General features: G+C 41.4%; 1 protein-coding gene across 1 annotated transcript in view; it reads right to left on the bottom strand.

Annotated features, from left to right (window-relative positions):
• Nucleotides 1-26,704, bottom strand: part of LOC118390658 (calpain-5-like) — an 86,909-nt gene that overhangs the window by 47,997 nt on the left and 12,208 nt on the right. The window contains exon 3 of the mRNA XM_052529703.1: nucleotides 17,218-17,390. Within this exon, the coding sequence (XP_052385663.1) occupies nucleotides 17,218-17,382 (165 nt within the window). The 5' untranslated portion in view covers nucleotides 17,383-17,390. The remainder of the gene's footprint in view (nucleotides 1-17,217; nucleotides 17,391-26,704) is intronic.

The raw sequence follows: 26,704 nt of genomic DNA, 5'->3' as shown, positions 1-26,704 counted from the left end.
CTCTAACCACTAGGCTAGCTGCCGCCCCACATGCATATGTTTGGGGTGAGAGAGAGAGAGAGAATGTGTGTGCAATATATGCATGTACAGTACCAGTGAAATGTTTGGACACACCTATTCATAACAGGGTTTGTCTTTATTTAATTTTTTTTATACTAATAATAGTGAAGACATCAAAAATATGAAATAACACATATGGAATCATGCAGTAAACAAAAACATGTTAAATCAAAATATATGTTATATTTGAGATTATTCAAAGTAGCCACCCTTTGCTCCAAATAAATGCTTCACAGAGTTCAAGTAACAGACACATCTCAACATCAACTGTTCAGAGGAGACTGTGTGAATCAAGCCTTAATGGTCGAATTGATGCCAGGTGAAGCTGGTTGAGAGAATGCCAAGAGTCATCAAGGCAAAGGATGACTATTTGAAGAATCTCAAATATATTTTGATTTGTTTTTGGTTAATACATGATTCCATATTGTACTGGTACCCCAATGTGTGCATGTGTGTGTATATCTGTGTCCAAAGAGGACACACACCACGCCCAAGGTCAGTCATTTTTTGATGCAGACGAAAGCAGGTTGCTGCAAAAGCCAACTTTTCGTCAGCGGAGAGGAGAAGCCCACCACTGCACTGCCACTGCAGAGTCCCCTGGAGACCTCTTCAATATCCCATCCGCCTCAGCACCGCTCCTATTACTCAAAGGCCACTATGGAAGTGTCAATGTGCAATTAGTGTGTGCGTGTGTGTTTGTGTGTGTGTACAGGCTTGCTTGCTGGCTTGCATACATGCAAATGCACGTGCAATCAGATTACGTGAGCAGAATGCATATTTCAAATCATATTTCTCAGTCTACATACATATGGATCTGTCTCCGTCCATCCAACTTCTCTCTCTCTGCCATTTCTCCCCTCTGCCTAAAGCCTAACACACAGCACAGGGTAATTTGACAAAGTCTCACACACACACAGTTAAAGGGGGAATCGGAGAGGTGATTTATGGGAGATGCAGTTCCATGTCCACCAAGTACACAGTCTTCATCCATCCACAATACAGTGAAGCCATTCAAAAAGAAAGGAAAATAAATCAGAGTGAGGACAAGCAAACAACAACAGCAACAAAAACCTCCAGGTGTTCATGGGTTGCATGTTTCCTCACAATATTATTATGTAAGATCTATTGACTCCTGAGTCAATGTTTTACTCAATGCATTGTTAATTGGCGTTGATGAAGATTTAGTTGAAAGTGCGTTATAGTGGCTTGGAAATACGATGTCATTTCTAAAGGAGGCAAATAATGAGTAGGAAAACCTTTTGTCATCATTGTGATGTCATCAGATTAATTTTAGATGCAGTATAACCAAATATGGTGAGAAGAGGAAGCACCAGTGGCCGGCAGTGGAAGAACATGGAGCCAGATGGAATTGGGTAGACATGCACATTTCATCAGCGATGAAACATTTCATCTGAATACAGTTTGTATGTGTGCATGTGTGTGTGTGTCCAAGGAGGACACACACACACCACGCCCAAGGTCAGTAATTTGCTAGTGCCGACAAAAGCAGGTTGCTGCAAAGCCAACTTTTCATCAGCGGAGAGGAGAAGCCCACCACTGCACTGCCACTGCAGAGTCCCCTGGAGACCTCTTCAATATCCCATTCGCCTCAGCACCGCTCCTATTACTCAAATGCCACTATAGAAGTGTCAATGTGCAATTAGTGTGTGTGTTTGTGTGTCCGGGCTTGCTTGCTGGCTTGCTTGCTGGCTTGCTTGCATGTGAGTGCACGTGCAATCAGATTACGTGAGCAGAATGAATATTTCAAATCACAGCTCTCATTCAACATACAGTTGTAGTCGGAAGTTTACATACACTTAGGTTAGAGTCATTAAAACTCATTTTTCAATCACTCCACAAATTTCTTTTTAACAAACTATAGTTTTGGCAAGTCGGTTAGGACATCTACTTTGTGCATGACACAAGTAATTTTTCCAACAATTGTTCACAGATAGATGATTTCACGTATAATTCATTGCATCACAAGTTTACATACACTAAGTTGACTGTGCCTTTAAACAGCTTGGAAAATTCCAGAAAATTATGTAATGACTTTAGAAGTTTGTGATTGGCTAATTGACATCATTTGAGTCAATTGGAGATGTACCTGTGGATGTATTTCAAGGCCTACCTTCAAACTCAGTGACTCTTTGCTTGACATCATGGGAAAATCTAAAGAAATCAGCCAAGGCCGCAGAAAAAAAAATGTGGACCTCCACAAGTCTGGTTCATCCTTGGGAGCAATTTCCAAACACCTGAAGGAACCAAGTTCATCTGTATAAACAATAGTAGGCAAGTATAAACACCATGGGACCACGCAGTCTTCATACCGCTCAGGAAGAAGACATGTTCTGTCTCCTACAGATGAATGTACTTTGGTGCGAAAAGTGCAAATCAATCTCAGAACAACAGCAAAGGACCTTGTGAAGATGCTGGAGGAAACAGGTACAAAAGTATCTATAGCCACAGTTAAACGAGTCAGCCGCTCAGAAACCAGAAAGGCCGCTCAGCAAGGAGGAAGCCACTGCTCAAAAACCGCCATAAAAAAGACAGACTATGGCTTGCAACTGCACATGGGGACAATGATCGTACTTTTAGGAGAAATGTCTTCTGATCTAATGAAACCAAAATAGAACTGTTTGGCCATAATGACCATCATTATGTTTGGAGGAAAAAGGGGGAGGCTTGCAAGCCGAAGAACACTATAACAAACGTGAAGCACGGGGGTGGCAGCATCATGTTGTAGGAGTGCTTTGCGCCAGAAGGGACTGGTGCACTTCACAAAATAGATGGATACATGTGGAAGGAAAATTATGTGGATATATTGAAGCAACATCTCAAGACATCAGTCAAGAAGTTAAAACTTGGTCTTCCAAATGGACAATGACCCCAAGCATACTTCCAAAGTTGTGGCAAAATGGCTTAAGGATAACAAAGTCAAGGTATTGGAGTGGCCATCACAAAGCCCTGACCTCAAGCCCATAGAACATTTGTGACAGAACTAAAAAAGCATGTGCGAGCAAGGAGGCCTACAAACCTGACTCAGTTACACCAGCTCTGTCAGGAGGAATGAGACAAAATTCACCCAACTTATTGTGGGAAGCTTGTGGAAGGCTACCCAAAACATTTGACCCAAGTTAAACAATTTAAAGGCAATGCTACCAAATACTAATTGAGTGTATGTAAACTTCTGACTCACTGGAAATGTGATGAAAGAAATAAAAGCTGAAATATATAATTCTCTCTTCTATCATTCTGGCATTTCACATTCTTAAAATAAAACGTTGTGATCCTAACTGACCTAAGACCTAAGATTTTTACTATGATTAAATGTCAGGAATTGTGAAAAACTGAGTTTAAATGTATTTGGCTGAGGTGAATGTAAACTACCGACTTCAGCTGTACAGTACCAGTCAAACGTTTGGACACACCTACTCATTCCAGTTTTTTTATTAAAAAAAAACTATTTTCTACATTGTAGAATAATAACGAAGACATCAAAACTACCAAATAACACATACGGAAAAATCATTTCCTTTTTGAGATTCTTCAAAGTAACCACCCTTTGCACACTCTTGGCATTCTCTCAACCACATTCATGAGGTAGTCACCTGGAATGAATTTAAATTAACAGGTGTGCCGTGTTAAAAGTTAATTTCTTTCCTTCGTAATGAGCCAATCAGTTGTGTAATGACAAGGTAGTGGTGGTAAACAGAAGATTGCCCTATTTGGTAAACGACCAAGTCCATATTATGGAAATAACAACTCCCAGAGTTACCTCTAATGAGGTTTGAAAATAACTTTAATAAAGTTTCTTCAAGTGCAGTCGCAGAAACCATCAAGCGCTATGATGAAACTGGCTCTTATGAGGACCGCAACAGGAAAGGAATACCCAGTTACCTCTGCTGCAGAGGATACGTTCATTAGAGTTACCAGCCTCAGGAGACTGTGTGAATCAGGCCTTCATGGTCAAATTGCAGCAAAGTAACCACTACTAAAGGACGGCAATAATAATAAGAGACTTGCTTGGGCCAAGAAACACGAGCAATGGACATTAGACCGGTGGAAAACCGTCCTTTGGTCTGATGAGTCCAAATTTGAGACCTTTGGTTCCAACCTGTCTTTGTGAGACGCAGAGTAGCTGAACAGATGAAATCTGCATTTGTGTTTCCCACCGTGAAGCATGGTGGAGAAGGTATTATGGTGTGGGGGTTTTGCTGGTGACACTGTCAGTAATGTATTTATAATTCAAGGCAAACTTAACCAGAATGGTTAGTACAGCATGCTGCAGCAATACTCAATCCCTTGAATGAGTAGGTGTAACTTTTGACTGGAACTGTGCATATTGATCTGTCTCTGTCCATCCCACCTTTCTCTCTCTGCCATTTTCCCACTCTGCCTAAAGCTTAAGAGGGCCATTTTACAAAGTCGCAAACACACACAAACTCTTTTCATTTCCAATATTCACTCCCAATATCTGCTGGGTGGATTGGCTAGGCTGTAAAATAAATAGCCTATTGATCAATCTGTCTCCCTACAGGGTAAGAAATAATGGTGTCATGGCTAACGCTGGCTAATGCTAGTTAACCAAATCATTTACCTTATACTGAAGAGCTGCCACAACATGTCATAGTAGGCCTACATCTGTGACCAAATCAGTTGTCACCCAGCCGCCAGAGTCCTAGCACCAGGCTAGACGATACAACTGACGGTCAGAAAATACCAACCAAACTGCCATACCGATTGGGGAGCTCATTTAGTCCAGATGGGTTTGGCTTGGGAGGACAGCAAAGCTATCCCAGATAAACAGATACAGTGCATTCGGAAAATATTCAGACACCTTGATTTTTCCCCACATTTTGTTACGTTACAGGCTTATCCTAAAATAAATAAAATGTTTTTTCCCCCTCATCAATCTATACCCCATAATGACAAAGCAAAAGCAGGTTTTTAGAAATAAAAAAACTGAACTCAGTAGTTTACTCAGTACTTTGTTGAAAAACCTTTGGCAGTGATTACAGCCTCAAGTCTTTTGGGTATGACGCTACAAGCTTGGCACACCTGTATTTGGGAAGTTTCTCCAATTCTTCTTTGAAAATCCTCTCAAGCTCTGTCAGGTTGGATGGGGAGCGTCGCTGAACAGCTATTTTCGGGTCTCTCCAGAGATGTTCGATCGGGTTCAAGTACGGGCTCTGGCTGGGCCAGTCAAGGACATTCAGAGACTTGTCCCAAAGCCACTCCTGCGTTGTCTTTGCTGTGTGCTTGGTGTCATTGTCCTGTTGGAAGCTGAACCTTCGCCCCAGTCTAAGGTTCTGAGGGATCTGAGCAGGTTTTCATCAAGGATCTCTCTGTACATTGCTCCATTCATCTTTCCCTCGATCCTGACTAGTCTCCCAGTCCCTGCCGCTAAAAAAAACATCCCCACAGCATGATGTTGCCACCACCATGCTTCACCGTAGGGATGGTTCCAGGTTTCCTCCAGATGTGACGCTTGGCATTCAGGCCCAATATTCCAATCTTGGATTCATCAGACCAGAGAATCTTGTTTCTCATGGTCCGAGAGTCCTTTAGGTGCCTTTTGGCAAACTCCAAGCGGGCTGTCATATGCCTTTTACTAAGTGGTTTTCCATCTGGCCACTCTACCATAAAGGCCTGATTGGTGGGGGGCTGCAGAGATGGTTGTCCTTCTGGAAGGTTCTCCCATCTCCACAGAGGAACAATGGAGCTCTGTCAGAGTGACCATCGTGTTCTTGGTCATCTCCCTGACAAAGGCCCTTATCCTCAATTGCGCAGTTTGGTTGGGCGGTCAGCTCCAGGAAGAGTCTTGGTGGTTTCAAACTTCTTCCATTTAAGAATGATGGAGGTTCTTGGGGACCTTTAATGCGGCATCATTTTTTTTGGTACCTTTCCCAAGATCTGAGTCTCAACATACTCCTGTCACGGAGCTCTACAGAGAATTCCTTCGACCTCATGGCTTGATTTTCCCTCTGACATGCACTGTCAACCATGGGACCTTAAATAGACAGGTGTGTGCCTTTTCAAATCATGTCCAATCAATTGTATTTACCACAGGTGGACTCCAATCAAGTTTTAGAACCATCTAAAGGATGATCAATGGAAACAGGATGCACCTGAGCTCAATATTCAGTCTCATAGCAAATGGTCTGAAAACTTATGTAAATAAGGTATTTCATTTTTTAATTTGATTATTTTTGCAAAACAAATCTTAAACCTGTTTTTACTCTGTCATTATGGGCTATTTTGTGTGGATTGATGAGAAAAAAATACATATTTAATCCGTTTTAGAATAAAGCTGTAACAAAAAAATGTGGAAAAAGTCAAGGGGTCTGAATACTTTCCAAATGGGCACTGACATTTTATTGCTTGTCAGTCATGTCATAAATAACCACAACTAATCTGAAGGCCAGGGAGTGGATGTAGTAGGGAGAGAAGGCTGACAGGGATGGCAGGAGAAAGAAAGACAGGGTGAGAGGTACAGAGCTAATGAGAGAGAGAGAGAGAGAGAGAGAGAGAGAGAGAGAGAGAGAGAGAGAGAGAGAGAGAGAGAGAGAGAGAGAGAGAGAGAGAGAGAGAGAGAGAGAGAGAGGAAGATGGGGAGAATTTTATAGCGGCCCCTTATTTATGCCTGCCTGCTCTGTCTTGACTTGCAGTAGTAAACATACCCAAGTGCTATTTAAACAAGCGAAGTACTAAACACGGTGTGTACTCTAATATCTAACTCACTAGAACTGTCACGAACGTTGTTGTAAGAATCAACGGACCAAGGCACAGCGTGCGTAGACTTCCACATGTTAAATAAATGAAACTCACTAAAACAATACAGAACAATGAAACGTGAAGCAAATGCAGTGCTCACAGGTACTACACAAAAACAAGATCCCACAAAGCACAAAGGGGAAATGGCTGCCTAAATACAATGATAAACAGCTGCCTCTGATTGGGAACCATACCAGGCTAACATAGATATTAACACACTAGATCACCCACCCTAGTCACACCCCGACCTAACCAAAATAGAGAATAAAAAGACTCTCTATGTTCAGGGCGTGACAAAAACCCACCTCTTCTGTCTATTACACATTAAAACATCAATACCTCAAAGTGAAATTATGACTGAAATTGCCTGAAATAGGCCTTCCTCAATAATGATAGGTATTTCAATATTGAGGAAGGCCTATTTCAGACCATTCAAATAAAATAAAATGTTATTGGTCGTATCACATACAGTATTTAGCAGATGTTTTTGCGGGTGTAGCGAAATGCTTGTGTTCCTAGCTCCAACAGTGCAGTAATATCTAACAATACACAACAATACACACAAATCTAAAAGTGAAAGAACAGAATTAAGAAATATAGAAATATTAGGACGAGCAATGGCAGAGTCTGGAGCATAAATATATTTATACCACAGCATTGTTGAATACTAGTTTCTGATTGGTTATAAGGGTATTCTAGAATGGATATTAAAACCAGATAACTGAACAGATGGAAAAGATATCGGGACACCTCAATAAGCACCTACACATGCAGACTGTACTTGTTATAATAAGCATATAATAAGTATCTGAAAAATACATAGGATAGAATAGTATATGTACAGCAATAGTTGAATAGGATGAGCCTTGACGAGAATACAGTATATATATACACATATGAAATGGGTAAAACAGTATGTAAACATTATAAAGTGACCAGTGTTCCATGTCTATGTACATAGAGCAGAAGCCTCTAAGGTGCAGGGATGAGTAACCGGATGGTAGCCGGCTAGTGACAGAGTACTGGGTGGAGGCTGGCTAGTGATGGCTATTTAACAGTCTGATGGCCTTGAGATAGAAGCTGTTTTACAGTCTCTCAGTCCCAGCTTTGATGCACCTGTATTGACATCGTCTTCTGGATGAAACCGGGGTGAACAGGCCGTGGCTTGACTGGCTGAGGTCCTTGATAATCGTCTTGGCCTTTCTATGACACCAGGTGCTGTAGATGTCCTGAAGGGCAGGCAGGGTACTCTGGTGATGCGTTGGGCAGACCGCAACACCCTCTGGAGAGCCCTGCGGTTGCGGACGGTGCAGTTGCCGTACTAGGCGGCGATACAGCCCGACATGATGCTCTCAATGGTGCATTTCTTCGGCCTCCTGAGGTTGAAGAGGAGCTGTTGCACCTTCTTCAGCACTCTGTCTGTGTGGGTGAACCATTTCAGATTGTCAGTGAAGTGTACGCCGAGAAATTTGAAGCTTTTCACCTTCTCGACTGCAGCCCCGTCGATGTGGATGGAGGCGTGCTCCCTCTGCTGTCTCCTGAAGTCCACCATCAGCTTCTTAATTTTGTTGATGTTGAGGGAGAGGTTATTTTCCTGGCACCACTCTGTCAGGGCCCTCACCTAGGCTGTCTCGTCATTGTTGGTAATCTGGCCTACCACTGTTGTGTCGTCTGCAAACTTGATGATTGAGCTAGAGGTGTGCGTGGTCACACAGTCATGGGTATACAGGGAGTACACAAGGGGCCCCTGTCTTGAGGATCAGTGTAGTGGAGGTGTGTTTTCCTACCTTCACCACCAGGGGGTGGCCCATAAGGAAGTCCAGGACCAAGTTTTAAGGGCGGGGTTCAGATCCTGGGCCCCGAGCTTAATGATGAGCTTGGAGGGTACTATGGTGTAAAGGCTGAGCTGTAGCATCTTGCCTGAAATACCTCAATACTGCAAATGAAATGCATACTGCATACTAAAATGCCTCCATACTGAAATACTTCAACTGGAATACCTCAATACTGAAATACCTGCATACTGAAATACTTCAACTGGAATACCTCAATACTGAAATACCTCAACTGAAATTGATCTGGGAGAACGAGAAACACAAAAAAGCATCAAAACCATCAAAGGAAAGCAATGTACAAAAGGCTGTGAAGTAATTGCAGTTAATCATATCAGTAATGTTAGTTCATCACATCAGAGCTGTAGCTCTGCCCGCGAGGGAAGTGGAGCAGAGCATGCTGGGCGATCGCCAGCTCAGAGAAGAAGATCAACTTGAGAAATGTAAATTGAGAGGCATCCTTGTGTTCTCACCAGTTAGCGATCATTGTGTTAGCCAAGGCCAGTGTGCATCTTTGTTGACATGTATGTAAATATATTATACAGTATCTTTCAGGTGTTTATATCTGAAGATGCACTATACGACGATAAAGTCATAGTAGTAGTTTCTACTGCGAGCTAGCTATTGTGAGCTGGCTAGCTCTATTTTGGTTGTCATATCATTTCGGACATTTAACTATCTGTATAGGATAATGTCCCCCAGTGCGTTGTTTATATGCCCTGTAATTGTTTATAGTAACAGTCAGAAATTGACACACCTACTGATTCAAGGATTTTTTCTATTTCTTTTACATTGTAGAATAATAGTGAAGACATCAAAACTATTAAATAAAACATAAGGAATCATGTAGTAAACAAAAAAGAGTTTTCCAACAGTCTTGAAGGAGTTCCCACATATGCTGGGCACTTGTTGGCTGCTTTTCATTCATTCTGCAGTCCAACTCATCCCAAACATCTCAATTGGGTTGAGATTGGGTGATTGTGGAGGCCAGGTCATCTGACGCAGCACTCCATCACTCTCTTTCTTGGTTAAATAGCCCTTATTGGTGTCCTTTAGTAGTGGTTTCCTTGCAGCAATTAGACCATGAAGGCATGATTCACACAGTCTCCTCTGAACAGTTGATGTTGAGAATTGTCTGTTACTTGAACTCTGTGAAGCTTTTATTTGGGCTGCAATTTCTGAGGCTGGCAACTCTAATGAATTTATCCTCTGCAGCAGAGGTAACTCTGGGTCTTCCTTTCCTGTGGCAGTCCTCATGAGAGCTAGTTTCATTATAGAGCTTAATGGTTTCTGCGACTGCACTTTGTAACGGTTTTGACTTGAGGTTATTATTTATAGGGGTGCCAGGTAGGTTGTGCCTACCAGAGAAAACATTGGTTTCTCCCTTTAGTTTGGGTGGGAATGAGTCCCATCTGGTCCGTCAAGTCTACACCAATACAAAGGACGTAAAAGTCAGGATGGAAATAAACTTTTCATAAACCCTTAAAACATTGGAAAGAACTTCAAAAATAACTATATTATTTTGCGTGGGTTGTATTAGCAACAACAATGATTACACACACACGTATAATAATATCACAATGAGTTCTGGTTCCTCCAGAAGTGTCCTGTACCTCGGGCCTAAAAAGAGTCCAGCCCGGTAAAGGAGTTCAGTGAACTCAAGTGACTTTTGTCACGCAATGTTTGTCCGTTCATTCAGTGTAGCGTAAACCCAGTATTTAAACATACAATCAATATAACAATAATTTTACCACAGAACTTTAAAGCGTATCAACTCTTACTAATTCCTCAACTACAACTAACTACATAAATCATCACAGTATACCTCACATCAAAACAAATGAAATACCGTATACAAAAAGGTTGTAGTTAGTCGGTCAGTCAGACAATCAAATCCGCCAATAGATCTCCAGCGGAGAAAGGCCACGAAGAACGGAGAGGTGTAGTCCACGGACGCAAAGAGTGGATCCGATCCTGGGTAAACTCTCTTAGGCTACAAAACACACGTTTAACGGCAACAAAACAAACGGAAGAGAGAAGCTTCGGAACTGAGGGTTGAACACATCCTCATTCACGTCTCCATCACAACCCCACTTTCGCGCAGCTGATGCTGGCTATTTAATTGGGAATTAAAGGGAAAGCACCCTATTGGAAGGAGCTGCACTGAGACGGTTCAGAAAAATTCAGGGCCGTCACACACCCCCTCCCCTGGAAAAAGCCGACCATTGCCCTGGAAGGCACATCTTGGTCGGGGAAACCGAGAAAGGTCTCCTCATCACTTTCCTCTTCAAAGATATCCAGGACCTTGCGGCGCTCAATCGCCTCCAATTCCTCAGCCGAGGGGTAACAGGCCTTAAGGCGTGAGACACGGACAACGTGCATATCTTCACCTGTGTCCTCTTTCACCACTCGGTATTTCAAAGGGCCCATCTGCTCCACAATCCTATATGGTCCTTGCCATTTAGGAGCGAGCTTGGCCGAGAAGAATTGTTCAGCTTTCGAGTAAGGATGAGAGCGAAGCCACACCCGATCACGAAGCTGGAACTGCATGTCTCGTCTGTTCTTATCATAATTTCTCTTCTGCTTGAGTCGAGCCTGGATCATGTTCTTTGAGACAAGAGCTCTCAAGTCATGGAGATGGACTACCTGGTCATAGCAAGCAGCGTCTGGAGTAAGCTGCTGGGGCTGTAGCACCATATCCAAGGGTCCTCTGAGAGGACGACTTAGGTTCAGCTCTGCAGGTGTGACTCCAGTGGACTCTTGCACAGCAGAATTCAGGGCAAATCGAAACTTGTGAAGGTGCTTGTCCCAGTGTTTGTGCTGGGTCCCTACATAGGAAGCAAGCATTGTCTTCAAGGTTCGATTTACTCTCTCAGTGAGATTGGTCTGTGGGTGATAGGCCGTGGTCAACTTCTGTCTCAGGTTCCATCTTTGGCAGGTCTCCTCAAAGAGATCAGAGACACATTGGGAACCTCGATCAGACAGGATGTAATCAGGCACTCCCCAGCGAGTCAGGATCTCTTTCGTAAGGATGTTAGAGACGGTCCTTGCTGTGGCCTGACGCAGGGAAAAGAGCTCCACCCACTTTGAATAGTAATCAACAAAAACAAGCATGTACACATTCTGATTGGAGCTTCTAGGAAATGGACCCATCAAATCCACTCCTAACATTTCCCAAGGTCGGGTAACCACCGTTTGCTGCAACTTGCCAGCAGGCTTTCTACCTTCTGGTTTGTACATTTGACAAACCTGACAGTTTCGGATGTGTGACTTCACATCCATGCTCAGATGTGGCCAGTACAGTAACGCTTGCAACCGCTTGTAGGTTTTGAACCTGCCCAAATGACCAGCTAATGGGTCTTCATGGAAATGTTGAATCAGTTGTAGGCGTAGAGTTTCAGGAATGTACATTTGGTAGAGTGTTCTGTGAGGTAGTTGTACAACTCGGTAGACTTTGTCTTCAATGATGGTCAGCTTTGTGGTAGGATTGACCATCTTTTCTCCATCTTCCAGGATAGTCTGGTACAAAGCCTGTGCTTCTGGATCATCCTGTTGGGCTTTCCATATGGCCTCATCAGAAATGGGAAAGTCCGTTTTGGGCGAGTCTCGACTGCTTGACAGGACAGTAGCACATGTAAGATGAGGGCCACCGTTATCACAAGCAGGAGCTCTGGACAAGGCATCTGGAACAGTGTTGTATTTTCCTTTCCTGTATTCCACTGCAAAGGTGAACTCTTGCAACCGTAGAGCCCATCTTATGAGTCTGGTAGTTGGTTTGTTGGTCTTGAACACCCACACAAGGGAGGAATGGTCAGTGACCACAGTGAAGTGTCTACCCTCCAGGTAGTACCTCAACTTTTCCAAAGCCCAGACAACTGCAAGGCACTCTTGCTCGATTGTGGAGTAGTTCCGTTCTGCTCCATTCAATGTCCGACTGGTGAACGCTAGCACTTCTTCAGTGCCAAGTCCAGTCTGTTGGACTAGGACAGCACCAAGTCCAACATCACTTGCATCAGTGTAAACAACAAAAGGGCAATCAAAGTTGGGATGACCTAAAATGGGAGGTGTGACGAGGTGTCGTTTCAGGGTTTCAAAGGAGGTCTGGCACTCTGCCGTCCATTGGAATTTCGCTCCTTTTCGCTTCAACGCGTTGAGGGGTTCTGCCACCTGGGAGAAGTTCGATACAAACCGATGGTACCATCCAGCCATACCAAGGAACCGTTGAAGGGCCTTGAGTGTGGTTGGCACAGGGAAGTCTTGTACAGCCTTTGTCTTTTCATAATCCACATGAATGCCGTCGAAAGACACAATATGGCCAAGGAACTACAGGGAGGTTTGGCAGAAGTTGCTCTTCTTCACATTCAAGGTCAGACCAGCTTCTCTTAGCTTGTCCAACACTGCTTGAAGATCTTGAAAGTGTCTTTCTCTGTTCTGAGAGTAGATAATTATATCGTCCAGGTAGACGAAACAGATCTTCCCTTTGAGCTCACCTAACGCAATCTCCATGAGTCTTTGGAAAGTGGCAGGGGCATTCTTTAATCCAAAGGGCATCACCTTAAAGGAAAACAAGCCCTCAGCACAGACAAAAGCAGTCTTGTCCTTGCTTTCCTGGTCCATCTCAACCTGCCAATAACCACTATTGAGGTCAAGGGTAGTGAACACAACAGCGCCAGACAATGACTCCAGGATCTCATGGATGGTGGGAAGAGGATAGGCATCAGTCTGGGAAACATTGTTGGTCTTCCTATAGTCCACACAAAATCTAAGACCACCAGTCTTTTTTGGGATGAGGACAACAGGAGCAGCCCAGGGAGAGGAGGAACGTTCTATTATATCTTGGGTTAACATATCATTTATGAGTCCCTTTTGGATGATTAGCTTCGCTGGGGACAAACTATATGGCTTTTGCTTGATCGGCATTTCCTGTGTAAGGAATATTTTGTGCTTCAGGAGCCCGGTGCGTCCTAGCCTTGAAGTACATACATCAGCATTATTCTGCAGCTGTTCCAACAGCCTTAACTCATCTGGCTGTTCCAGCTGAGCTCTTCTCACAGCCTGTAAAAGGAGATCTTCAGAAGGATTATCAAGGGTTAGTGGTACCGGAGCAACGGCAGAGAAGAGTGCCACATTTGAACCCCAATCATGTAACTTTGTAGCTTCTGATTGGTGCGGTATTAACTGAAAGGAAGGGGATGTCGATGGGGGGGGCGTAGGCAGTGACTCTTTGGGTTTCAGCTCTGGTTAAAGCACCCAGAGTAGGATGGTCATTCCTGCGAAGAGAGTTAGGTGTGTTGGCCTGTTGTGATTTGTGGTTTCTGGAAGGGTTTACTTGATACGGTCTTGGACATGTAGCTGAAGAATGTCCCTTTTGGCTACATCTCCAACAGAACATGAGAGGGGTCTTGGCTGGAGACGCTGGCTGTTGTTGATGGTCTGTCTTGGGTAACTGTTTGGGTGTCTGTTTCTTTCTCTGGTCATATTGCTGTTGGCATTCTCTGTCCTTTTCAAACTGCTGTCCCAAGCGAACCAGTCCATCGACAGTGGTGACTCGTTCTCGGAGTTGACTGGCTAGTAGTGGGTTGATGTTCTTCAAGATCAATTTAATGACCTCTTCCTCCTCAATGCCAGGTTTCCACCTTCTGCACAGGGAGTGGTAACCGTATGCAAAGTCACGGATACTCTCCTTCTCTCTTTGTACTCGATTTCTGACTCTGTCTGCCAATTCATCTGTGTAGTCCTCAGACAGAAATGCAGAGGAAAACTTGGCCTCAAAGTCAGCCCAGGAGGTAGTGGTGAGACTTGAAGAAACTTCTTGAAAGTTCTTGAAATATTTCTATGTTGACTGACCTTCATGTCTTAGAGTAATGATGGACTGTCGTTTCTTTTCGCTTATTTGAGCTGTTCTTTCCATAATATGGACTTGGTCTTTCACCAAATTGGGATATCTTCGGGTTAACCACCCATACCTTGTGTCACAACACAACTGATTGGCTCAAATGCATTAAGAAGGAAATCAATTCCACAAATTAACTTTTAACAAGGCACACCTGTTAATTGAAATGCATTCCAGGTGACTACCTCATGAAGCTGGTTGAGATGATGCCAAGAGTGTGCAACGTTGTCAACAAGGCAAAGGGTGGCTTCCTGGAAGAATCTCAAATTTGATTTGTTTAACACTTTTTTGGTTACTACATGATTCCATGTGTGTTATCTCATAGTTTTGATGTCTTCACTATTATTCTACAATGTAGAACATAGTAAAAATAACGAAGTAAGTAGGTGTGTCCAAAGTTTTGAATGGTAATGTAGGTTCATGGTACATTAACATATGGGTATTACATCGTATTTCACTGTTTAGAGGTATTCAAATTCATTGTGCAGTTGTAGCCCTGTACTGACGAGGATGGTGCTATGCTTTGTAGTACACGTGTGGCAGCACCCCTTTGATCTCAAATGAGTACAGTCAGAATCACTTTAATTGCGCTGTATGGTCCTGTATAGCATTAAGTCATCATAGGCATGTTATAGCATTGCATATTGTTTATAAGAGATGTGAATTGGAGATTGTATTCTGTCAGTCACTATTGTATCTTTATTTATCTCTTTACTTGCAGACCACACACACACACACTCTCTCTCTCTCTCTCTCTTTGGTTGAGGCAGGTTTTCAGACCACTAAGTGCCTTAGACCCTCCATACACTGTGTGGTGCTGTTCCGTGCCTGTGCATCTTCGGTGTTATTAAACTACCTCAACTGGAATCCTACCTAAAATAATGTTTACATATTTTGCATTACTAATTTCATATGTATGTACTGTATTCTATTCTACTGTATTTTAGTCAATGCCACTCCGACATTGCTCGTCCAAACATTTATATATTCTTAATTCCATTAATTTACTTTAGATTTGTGTGCATTGTGTGTGTGGTTTTGAAATTTGTTAGATATTACTTGTTAGATATTACTGCGCTGTTGTAGCTAGAAACACAAGCATTTCGCTGCACCTGCAATAAGATCTGCTAAAAATGTGTATGTGACAATACAATTTGATTTGATACATGTCTGTCATCTGTGCCCTAACCAGCACACAGGAGCGAACACATAAAGTAAAACCTAACCTAAAGAATATACAGTCCACCAAGTCCTCACTTACAATCACCATAAAAAGTGAGAGAAAGAAATTGGAATATCCTGTGTCATAGAGAGATGGAGGTGGAAATATCTCTCCTCCTTCCACCTTTCAATTCTCCATGTCTCTCTGCTGAGTCATTAAGCGACCCCACGCCAACCACCAAAACGCTGTAAAATGACAGGCTGACATCGCCACATAGACCCAAACAGGCCATCTGTGTGACCCAGATATCACCATAATGAATGCTGCCTGCCGCACCACACTTCTCATGTCTAGCTGCTCTGGGACTCTGGAATGAGCGGCACTCTGGGCGGAAAGAGAGGAGAGGTGTTTGGGAAGGAGGAGAGAGGGAGAAGAGAGGGAGGGATAATTGACTTGGACACTTCCTAACACTTTGTCTGGCCCTAGGCACCAGCTTAGCTTGTTGTTTATTTTAGCTGGTGTTGGTTTGGTCCCCCCGTGGGAACATCTGACTCCACATCTCTCCACACACACACACACACACACACACACACACACACACACACACACACACACACACACACACACACACACACACACACACACACACACACACACACACACACACACACACACACACACACACACACACACACACACACACACACACACACACACACACACACGCTACAGAGTCAGTGTTCTTGACAAACCAGATGTCTTTGCTATTCTGAGTGAGTGAAGCTGTTCAGCAAATTATATGGTAAAAAATGCAGCTCCCATTAAGGACTACAGAGTTGCCCAATATGGGACTAGGGGTCCTTATAAAATAACATGATTTAACATGAAATATATTTGTCCTGGGGGCTGGTCTAGTGGTAGTGCTGCTGTCCCTTGATTACAAATTTCCCCGGGAGGCAGGGGTTCGATCCACGACTGTGCCATTTTCGGTGTTGTGTCCATCTCCTCTATGTCCCCATCTCAGTCTACTTCTACCCTGTATCAATCAATAAAAATCCAAATACTCTCCTTCACAAAAAAAAAACAATATATGTTTCGATATTTTGGCTACTATCTTCTCCTTCATAGTCTGTGGTTTTACACAGGAAGTGAGTGTGTGTGTGTTTAGCTCCAGTCTACCAAGGATTAACCTAAATAGCACAACATTTGCTGACCATGCCAGCCCAACACAGCCCGCCTCAGTAGTGTGAAAAGGATATGTAAATGTAAACGTGAGAAGAGAAAAGACCATCTAGGGACAGGTGTAGAAAATGTGCATGAGCTATACACACTATAGTGCAACGTATTGAAAAGGTGTTTATGTCTCTGTCCAAATAAACCATGAATACATTTTCGAAAGAAAAATTATGTGCTTGCTTCAGCAGTCTTTTATGGTAGTTTTATGGTAGTGGAAGAAGTAGTAGTAGTAGTAGTAGTAGAAGTAGCTCACTCACCCGGGGTCTCTTCCAGTGCACACGTCCGATCCTGTTGCCCTGGTAAAAGAGGGTGTCATCCACTGCGGGGAAGCGCAGGTCCTCGAACAGCAGGCCGCTGGCAAGGCACTGCCTCTTCAGGGTGGAGTACTGCTGCCCCTCGAAGGCCTTCACAGACGAGAACATCCTACAGCCTGTAGGGACCACACGCAGGAGACAGGGGGCTCTGTTAGTGACCTGGAACTGGTCTCCTACCAACAGGTCTCTTATATCCTTGAAGATTAGCATGTGTCAATGTTATTACATTTTACCTTTTGGGTAGGCTACACTAAGGACAAATACACACACGCATGTATCAAAAGTTGTGATACAAGAGTCCATAATAGCAGAAAATAAACATAGATAGATAGACAGAGCTGTTGAGGAAACAAGCTATTCTACTTGTTGTCCCAGCGCAACGAGCTGTTGAGGACCTCGCCATACGATGTGACAGGAGATCAAGGACTCAACAAATCACCATAGAGACGAAGCAGGATGTTCTCTTCAAGGTTAATTTGACACTTCAGATTTGCTACTGGCCAGTGACGAAACAAAATGGCTACCAAATTGCCTACAGAGTACATACAGGCTTGTATAGAATGAGCTGATAAATCAAAAGGCTTATCTGTTAGCTACACAGCTGGTTTCTTTATATTTTTTAATCGCGCTTAATCCTACAAAGACAATCTAAAGGCCATTGGGAAATAAACCAATGGGATGGATTTCTGCATAGCAACTCGGTTAAATAAGGCACAGTGCTCTTTTGCATTGGGAGCAGGATATGTAATGAGATCTCATAGAGGGCCAGAATGGAAAGAGGAGGAGTGTGTGTATGTGTGTGTGGAGAGGTGAGGTGAGGATAGTTAGGCTACTTCTCTTTAAAATCACGTAACATTGTCTGTCTGATGTCGACTCAATCTCAAATGTCCCAAGAATACACTGGCAGAACTGAACTGCAGACAGATCGTTCACTACAGGAGCATGGAAAAGATAGATGCCAGAAGCCTTTTAGAGGCAAACTGTCAACCAAACACACCGCACACTTCAATACCAGCCAAAAGTCATCCAGAAACACCAACAGCAATATAAAATGAGACACGATAAGAAGAATGGAAGTTGAATACAGAAGCACATAGACCATCCAGTTTATTTTTCCCCATCCTTATGGTTTTTAGCTTTGAACCTCGCTCCAGGGTGAAGTTTAACCTAGGCACAGATGTAGGATCAGCTTCCCATCCCCTTATCTTAACCTTAACCATTAGTGGGGAAATTGCTAAAAACTTACCCAAGATCAGCGTCTAGGGGCAACTTCACCCTACAGTACTCTAAGCTCAGTCTGACCTGTCTTCTTTCAACTTCTCTTTTCTGACAAGGGCTTGTAAATGCAACAGCAGCACAAGAAAAAGTCAGCGTTTCATAAAAAATTAAATACAACATTTAATCAAAGGAAATACAGGCCGCCAAAATGTCAAGTCAATCAACCAAATCCTTGTTCCATAATAAAAAAGCTTTACAGCATTTTCTTGTGCTGATCTTGAAGTGGTCTCCGGAGACATGAGATCACAGGAAATGATCACAGAAAAACTGAAAATGGAGGAATGCCAAATCAAATCTCTAAAAAGGTTTTAAAATCATATTAACTTCGATGAGTGAAGTAAGCCTTTCATATCAAGGGATGAATACATAATCTCCCAGAGGAATAAGGAATTATTTTAAATTTAACCCAATTTAATAATGCAGATTTAGGCTAGACATTTGGACATTTTAACTACAGTAGCCTACACACATCTGCCTATAGAGTAAAAATTTGCTTAACATCTCACATAATATATTGAAGAAAAATGTAAACGCAATAAGCAACAATTTCAAAGATTTTACTGAATTACAGTTCATTTTAGGAAATCAGTCAACTCAAATAAATTCATTAGGCCCTAATCTATGCATTTCACATGACTTGGCAGGGGTGCAGCCAGAAGATCTCAGTCTCAGATGATCCTGCAGGTGAAGAAGCCGGATGTGGAGGTCCTGGGCAGGCGAGGTGGCGTGGAAAATTACACAATTAGTCATGCTATCCCGTGTTTTACTGCTTAAAGAACAATGTCTTATTATATGCTAGTGTTTTTCCAACCTGACACAAACTTGTCTTTGTGTGACTTAGTCATAAGACTGGGCATATAGCCAAGATCCGTTTGGATGCGACCGTAGCATGTGACATCTCATGGGTTTACTACGTACAGGAAGTCACACGTATGGAAACTTTCAGAAAGGAGCATATTATAGTGTTTACTGTTGTGAATGCAGTTTAACGGTTGAACCCTCAAGCCATCCGAAATCTGCACAGACAACTAATTGTCTTTTACACACTATCTGCTGACTGCCATGTATACAAAAAGGATGCACTTCTCTCTAAAAGTTGAGAGCCGACACTGTTCGTTGGGCCTTAAACTGCACAACTGTTGAAGTGCATAGTTAACTACTCCATTTTTGCAAATCTTTTAATAAAAGTTGTTTTGAAGAATACAGTCTCTCTCCTTTTGGTTAGAATTGCCACCACAGAGGTTACAAGTGTTCTGTGGTTGTGAGGCCGGTTGGACGTACTGCCAAATTGTCTAATACGACATTGGGGGGCGGGTTATGGTAGAGAAATTAACATTAAATTATCTTGCAACAGCTCTGGCGGACATTCCTGCAGTCAGCATGCCAATTGCATGCTCCACTAAAACTTGAGACATCTGTGGCATTTTAGTGGCCTTTTATTGTCACCAACATAAGGTGCACCTTTGTAATGATCATGCTGTTTAATCAGCTTCTTGATATGCCACACCTGTCAGGTGGATATATTATCTTGGCGGCATTATTTTGGGGTGGCAGGTAGCCTAGTGTTTAGAGCGTTGGGCCAGTATCCCAAAGGTTGCTAAATCGAATCCCTAAGCTGACAAGGTAAAAATCTGTCATTCTGCCCCTGAACAAGGCAGAACAAGGCAGTTTACCCAAGGCAGGCCGTCATTGTAAATAAGAATTTGTTCTTAACTGACTTGCCCAGTTAAAGGTTCCATTTTTAAAAAATGTTATCTTGGTAAAGGAGAAATAATCACTAACAGGGAGGTAAACACATTTGTGCACAAAATGAGAGAAATTAGCTTTTTGTCCATATGGACCATTTCAGGGATCTTTTATTTTATGAAATATGGCACCAGCACTTTAAATGTTGAGTTTATTTTTTTGTTCAGGATAAACTGCATAGATTCACTCTGTGTGCAATAATTGTGTTTAATGTGTTTTTTGAATGATTACTTCATCTCTGTACCCCACATGTACAATTATCTGTAAGATCCCTCAGTCGAGCAGTGAATTTCAAACACAGATTCAACCACAAAGACCAGGGAGGTTTTCCAATGCCTCAAAGGCACCTTTAAGTTGATGGGTAAAAAAAGCGTACAGTGAATATTCCTTTGAGCATGGTGAAGTTATTCATTACACTTTGGATGGGGTATCAATATAACAAATCACGAAACCGCTCAGGGATTTCACCATGAGGCCAATGGTGACATTAAAACAGTTACAGTTTAATGGCTGTGATGGGAAATAACTGAGGGTGGATCAACAACATTGTAGTTACTCCACAATACTAACCTGACAGTGAAAAGAAGGAAGCCTGTACAGAATACAAATATTTCAAAAACATCCATCCTGTTTGCGACAATGCACTAAAGTAATACTGCAAAAAATGTGGCAAAGCAATTAACCTTTTTTTCCTGAATAGAAATTGTTGTATTGGATTTGCCTCAACACTACCGAGTACCACTCTCCATATTCACAAGCATAGTGGTGGCTGCATCATGTTATTGTTATGCTTGTAATTGTTAAGGACCGGGACATTTTTCTGGACAAAAAAATAAACAGAATGGAGCTAATTACATGCAAAATCCTACAGGAAAACCTGGTTCAGTCTGCTTTTCTCCAAACGCTAGGAGATGAATTCACCTTTCAGCAGGACAATAACCTTCAAAAGGTCAAATCTACACTTGCTTACCAAAAAGACAATGAATGTTCATGAATGGTTGAGTTAAAATTGTGGCTTAAATCTACTTGAAAATGTATTGCAAGATCTGAAAAATGGTTGTCTAGCAATGATCAACAACCAATTTGACAGAGCTTGAATTTTTTATAGAATAAAATGGGCAAATGTTGTGCAATCCAGGTGCGTAAACAAGATTGTGGGGGATGTTTTTTTTATTAGACTTCAGTGTGACTTTTGACATTATAGATCAATCTGCTGATGGAAAAACGTATTCCTTATGGCTTTACAACCCTAAACAAAGCTATATTGTGGATTAAGAGTTACGTGTCTAACAGAACACAGAGGGTGTTTTTTAATGGAAGCCTCTCCAACATAATCCAGGTGGAATCAGGTCTAGACCCCTTACTTTTTCTATCTTTACTAATGACATGCCACTGGCCTTGAGTAAAGCAAATGTGTCTACAGGTATACATGTCAGCTACTACAGCGATTGAAATGACTGCAACACTTAACAAAAAGCTGTAGTTAGTTTCAAAATGGATGGCAGGGAAGGAATAAGTTAGTCCTAAATATTTTAAAAACTAAAAGCATTGTATTTGGGACAAATAATTCACTAAACCCTAAACATCAACTAAATCTTGTAATAAATAATGTGGAAATTGAGTTGAGGTGACTAAACTGCTTGGAGTAACCATGGATTGTCAACGGTCATGGTCAAAACATGTTGATACAACAGTAGGTCAAATTGGGAGAAGCCTGTCCATAATACAGAGCTGCTCTGCCATTTTAACAACATTATCAACTAGGCAGGCTCTAGTTTTGTCGCACCTGGACTACTGTTCTGGCCCTTAAATGTACACGTAGAGCTAACAATAATATGCATGTAAATATCTCATAGCTCAAAGTGGCGGAGAGATTGACTTCATCACTACTTGTTTTTGTAAGAAGTGTTGAAATGCTGAATGCACCAAGGTGTCCGTTTAAACTACCAGCACACAGTTTGGACACCCATGCACCCCACAAGACATGCCACAAGAGGTCTTCACAGTCCCCAAGTCCAGAATAGACTATGGGAGGTGCACAGTACTACATAGAGACGTGACTACATGGAACTCTACTCCACAACTGATGTCAGCAGTAAAATTAGATATGAAAAACCTTATGGAACAGTGGGGACTGTGAAGAGACACACACACAGGAACAGACGCGATAAGACACGCATTCAACACACACACTTACACATGGATGTTGTATTGTAAATATGTGATAGTGGTGTAGTGGCCTGAGGGAACACACAAAATGCATTTGGTAAAATGTTATGAAATGTAATGTCATGTAATATTTTATACACACTACTGGTAAAAAGTTTTAGAACACCAACTCATTCAAGGGTTTTTCTTTACTTTTTTTCTATTTTCTACATTGTATAATAATAGTGAAGACATCAACACTATGAAATAACACATATGGAATCATGTAGTAAACAAAATAAGTTAAACAAATCTAAATATATTTTATATTTGAGATTCTTCAAATAGCCACCCTTTGCCTGCATGGCAGCTTTGCACACTCCTGGCATTTACTGTGTCATTATGGTGTGTTGTGTATAGATTGATGAGGGAAAAAAACAATAATACATTTTACAATAAGCATGTAATATAACATAATGTGGAAAAAGTCAAGGGGTATGAATACTTTCTGAATTCTCTGTATTGACTCAGGGGTGTGAATGCTTATGTCAATTAGATATTCATGTATATCATTTAATACATTTGCAAAAATTACAAAAAAACAAGCTGTACAACACCTGAATAAGCTGCACAACACCTGAGCTGTCAATCAAAGCTCCCAACTTCTAGATCTGACCATTAAACCAGTGAATGATTCATACCCACACTCTGCTTCCCTCCATTTATTCATAATATGAATGGACAATTATGGACTCAGTGTGCATCTTAAGCAGCACCCCATTCTCTATAGTCCCTATGGGCTCTGGTCAATAAAAGGTACACTATATCGGGAATAGGGAGACATTTAGGATGCACCCACAGCCTTCAGACTCATAGGGCTTATGCACCTCAGAGCTGTGAACCTTTCCAATAGCCATGTGCATCAAGCGTCTCAGAGTAGGAGTGCTGATTCAGGGTCAGTTTTGGCTTTTATATCACAATAATAAAGACTACATGCACAGGGGGAACCTGATCCTAGATCTGCACTCCTACTCTGAGATGCTTGATAAATATGGATCCTGACCTACAGTATACAGACCTTTGGTAAACAATTGTCGATGCTTAATCATAATTTTTAAAACATTTATTTAGCTTTTTAGAGGTGTTCACATCTGCTAAAAATCTACTTCACATAGAGACCATCACCAACAGCTGCCATCAATAGCCTATTCACTGATAGATAAACCTACATTTGATATTGTCATAATGAAATAAATAGCCTACCCCTAATATTGATGAAGGCAACTGATTAAATTCAGACTCACTGATTACATTTATCAGCTGTGGAAATGATGAGGTTGCAGTTGGAGGCCGAATGTGACACAGATGGTGCAGAGGAGTCTCGATCGTGACTGCAGTGGAAAACCCCCCATGCTGGCACACGCCTACTCTCTCCCACACTACACAAGCACAAATGGGTAGATGGCTGGAGCTCGGAGATAAGGTTCAAGAACTTACACGGTCATGTATATGGTTGAGCTGCAATCAACAGCTAATAGGCCTAAAGCCTAAATGTAATTGATTGGAGAGAAGTTGATGAATCTGAATAACAGGTCTATAGCCTAATGTTAGGCATACTAAACATGTTTCTATTTAACAATATTCATATCATTATCTTTACTTTGTAATAAGTGTTTGTTTTACTGGATAGCCTTCTGGCAGACACTTCAAATGGAGCAAGTCATTAATGTGCTTACTTCTTCCACTAGCATAAAATACTTTTAGACAACTAAACAAGCACACACACACATTTACTTCTGGAAATATGTTCTAGTTGTGTGTGTGTGAATTAGAGATAGATCTAGTCACTGATCTAGTCATTGAATCCCCAATTACATGTGGATATTTATTCACTCCTTAAATGAGACTAGAACATATTTAACATTAACATTTAAGTCATTTAGCAGACGCTCTTATCCAGAGCGACTTACAATATGGTTAGATCCTGCTATTATGAATGCTCAGATCTTTCTCTTCTGATCCTATAGGAACTTCTCCCAGTCTCCACATCTGCCTGTCTGTGTTCTGAGTGACCTCGTCACCTGAAGCATTCAAGTTATTTTACCTTGTAATTGCATTAAACATCACATCTTAATAATTAATTAATCAACACGTTTTCTATAAACGTCAGTGGAAAATGTTCAGGTGAAATTGAAGCGCTTGCAGAAAGAATTAGACAGGATCCAAATATAAACAGGTATCAGTATGGGTGAACATAAAGTAAACTTATTTGCAGACAATCTCTTGATATACCTGACCAATATTGAAACCTCAATTGCACCCCAGCTAAAAATATTTTCAGAATACTCTAAAATCTTAGGATATAAAATTAACGTGAGAAAAAAAACAAAATAATGGCAATAAGAATAAGAGAATACTCCTTGATCTACAGCAATCCCATTACTCAACAATGTGAACAAATCTTCCCATAATTCTAACAGGTAGAATGCATCCCTTAAGAATGGCATGGCTCCCAAAGTTTCTATAATTATTCTAGGTAAGACCAATTACCCCACCAAAAAAAATATTTAAAAGAAGTATACACGGTCATAAGACTTTATATGGGCAAATAAAACTCATCGAACAAAAAATAAAGTTTTACATCTTCCTATGTCTGAGGGTGGTTTTAACCTTCCAGACTTGCAATTGTATTAGTGTTACATGCACTAAAGAGGAACAATGGGTACATTTTGAAAACGCTTATGCTCATTCTCAGAATCTTTTTATGTTTTTTTCAAAGGATAAAGCTAAGAACATTATCAACTTCAAAGTTAAGAACACTATAACATTGAACATTTGACGTATTCTACAAGAACCAATATCACTCCCTAAAACCCCCTATGGAACAATCCTTGGATAGCTTTTCAGAATTCACCAATAAATTGGTCACATGGAAAACTAAAGGCATAAAAAGGGGAAATGACTTGGTAATAGGAAATACTTATTTCCATGAAAGCATTAAAAAGCTATTTTGGATTGACCAATGCAGATATTTTAAAAAACAAGCAACTTAAAAGTTATATATCACAATTTTGATTTGAAATCTTTGGACATCACAGCAATCTTGAAGGAATCCTATTTCAATCAGAAAATGATATTCACATGATAGGTAAGCTATAAGAAACCTTGCAGAGAGTTTATCCAACTGTCTACTATTAGAACCAAGACTTAAAAATAATGGATATTGGCACAAGACTGAGGGAATGTTGGAACATAACTAAATTACAGTTCACTAAAATATATAAGCTTAACCCAGTATAAGCTCACATATAGAATGTATTAGACAAGAGACACAATTCACTAATTGTACAGCACAACGGCAGAGTCATGTCTTAAGTGTAAAACTAACAATGACTCTATAATCCATGTCTTCTGGGAATGTTATATAGTCCAAAAGTTATGGATGGAGTTAAAAAGTTGGGTGTGAGAAATAATACAATGTCAATTTACTTTTAATCCGTCTGTGTGCATATTTCAAGACATGGCATACGAGGGTGCAGTTAAATACCCGATTGGTTGGACGATACTTTTCCCATCAATCATCTTGGAAAAACATATACATAGAAACTGGAGATTTTTTTTAATTGTTTTTTTTTTTTAAATCAACCAATCCTCTGTCATTAACACAATGGAAAGGACAAATGTATTATTATCTAAATGTTCAAAGTACGTGAGCGGCGGAGAGAAACAAAATGGTGCAGTTTGAGGCCATGTGGCAGAGAGTGATGCGTGCACTGGAGATGGGGGTGTACAAATGTGGGTCTGGGCAAATGTAATGTAATTGACCTTTGTGTGATATTGTCGTTCGTATGTGTTGTATTGTAAACTCAAATGTTATAAGAAAATCGTACAAAAAAAGGAAACATTCAGGGGGATAATAGAACAGCAATCAGTTATTTTGCTGAAATGACTATAATTAGAAACTCAACCGTTCACTGAGATGATCATTTTTGGGGTGGATATCGCATGGTTGAAGATCTTGAGGCCCTGATAAGCAAACATGAGAGCAGACAATATTTTAGAGACTAATTTCTCCAGAGTCCCATCACCAAGTAAAGTCATGGTTATCAGCTCGAAGTCCCAGTGACATTATCAGCAGTAAGGCCAAAGTATCTTTGACCAATCTGTCTATCAAAACAATATCTAGTGAAGACATCAAGAGAAATGCCACACAAACAGTGAGTGGATTCCTGGTCAAGTCCATCAGTAACGTAACTAG

Source organism: Oncorhynchus keta, chromosome 11 (genome assembly GCF_023373465.1).
Source record: "Oncorhynchus keta strain PuntledgeMale-10-30-2019 chromosome 11, Oket_V2, whole genome shotgun sequence".
NCBI lineage: Eukaryota > Metazoa > Chordata > Actinopteri > Salmoniformes > Salmonidae > Oncorhynchus > Oncorhynchus keta.
The sequence above is the reverse complement of the archived record's forward strand: the minus strand, read 5'-3'. Positions and strand labels throughout refer to the sequence as shown.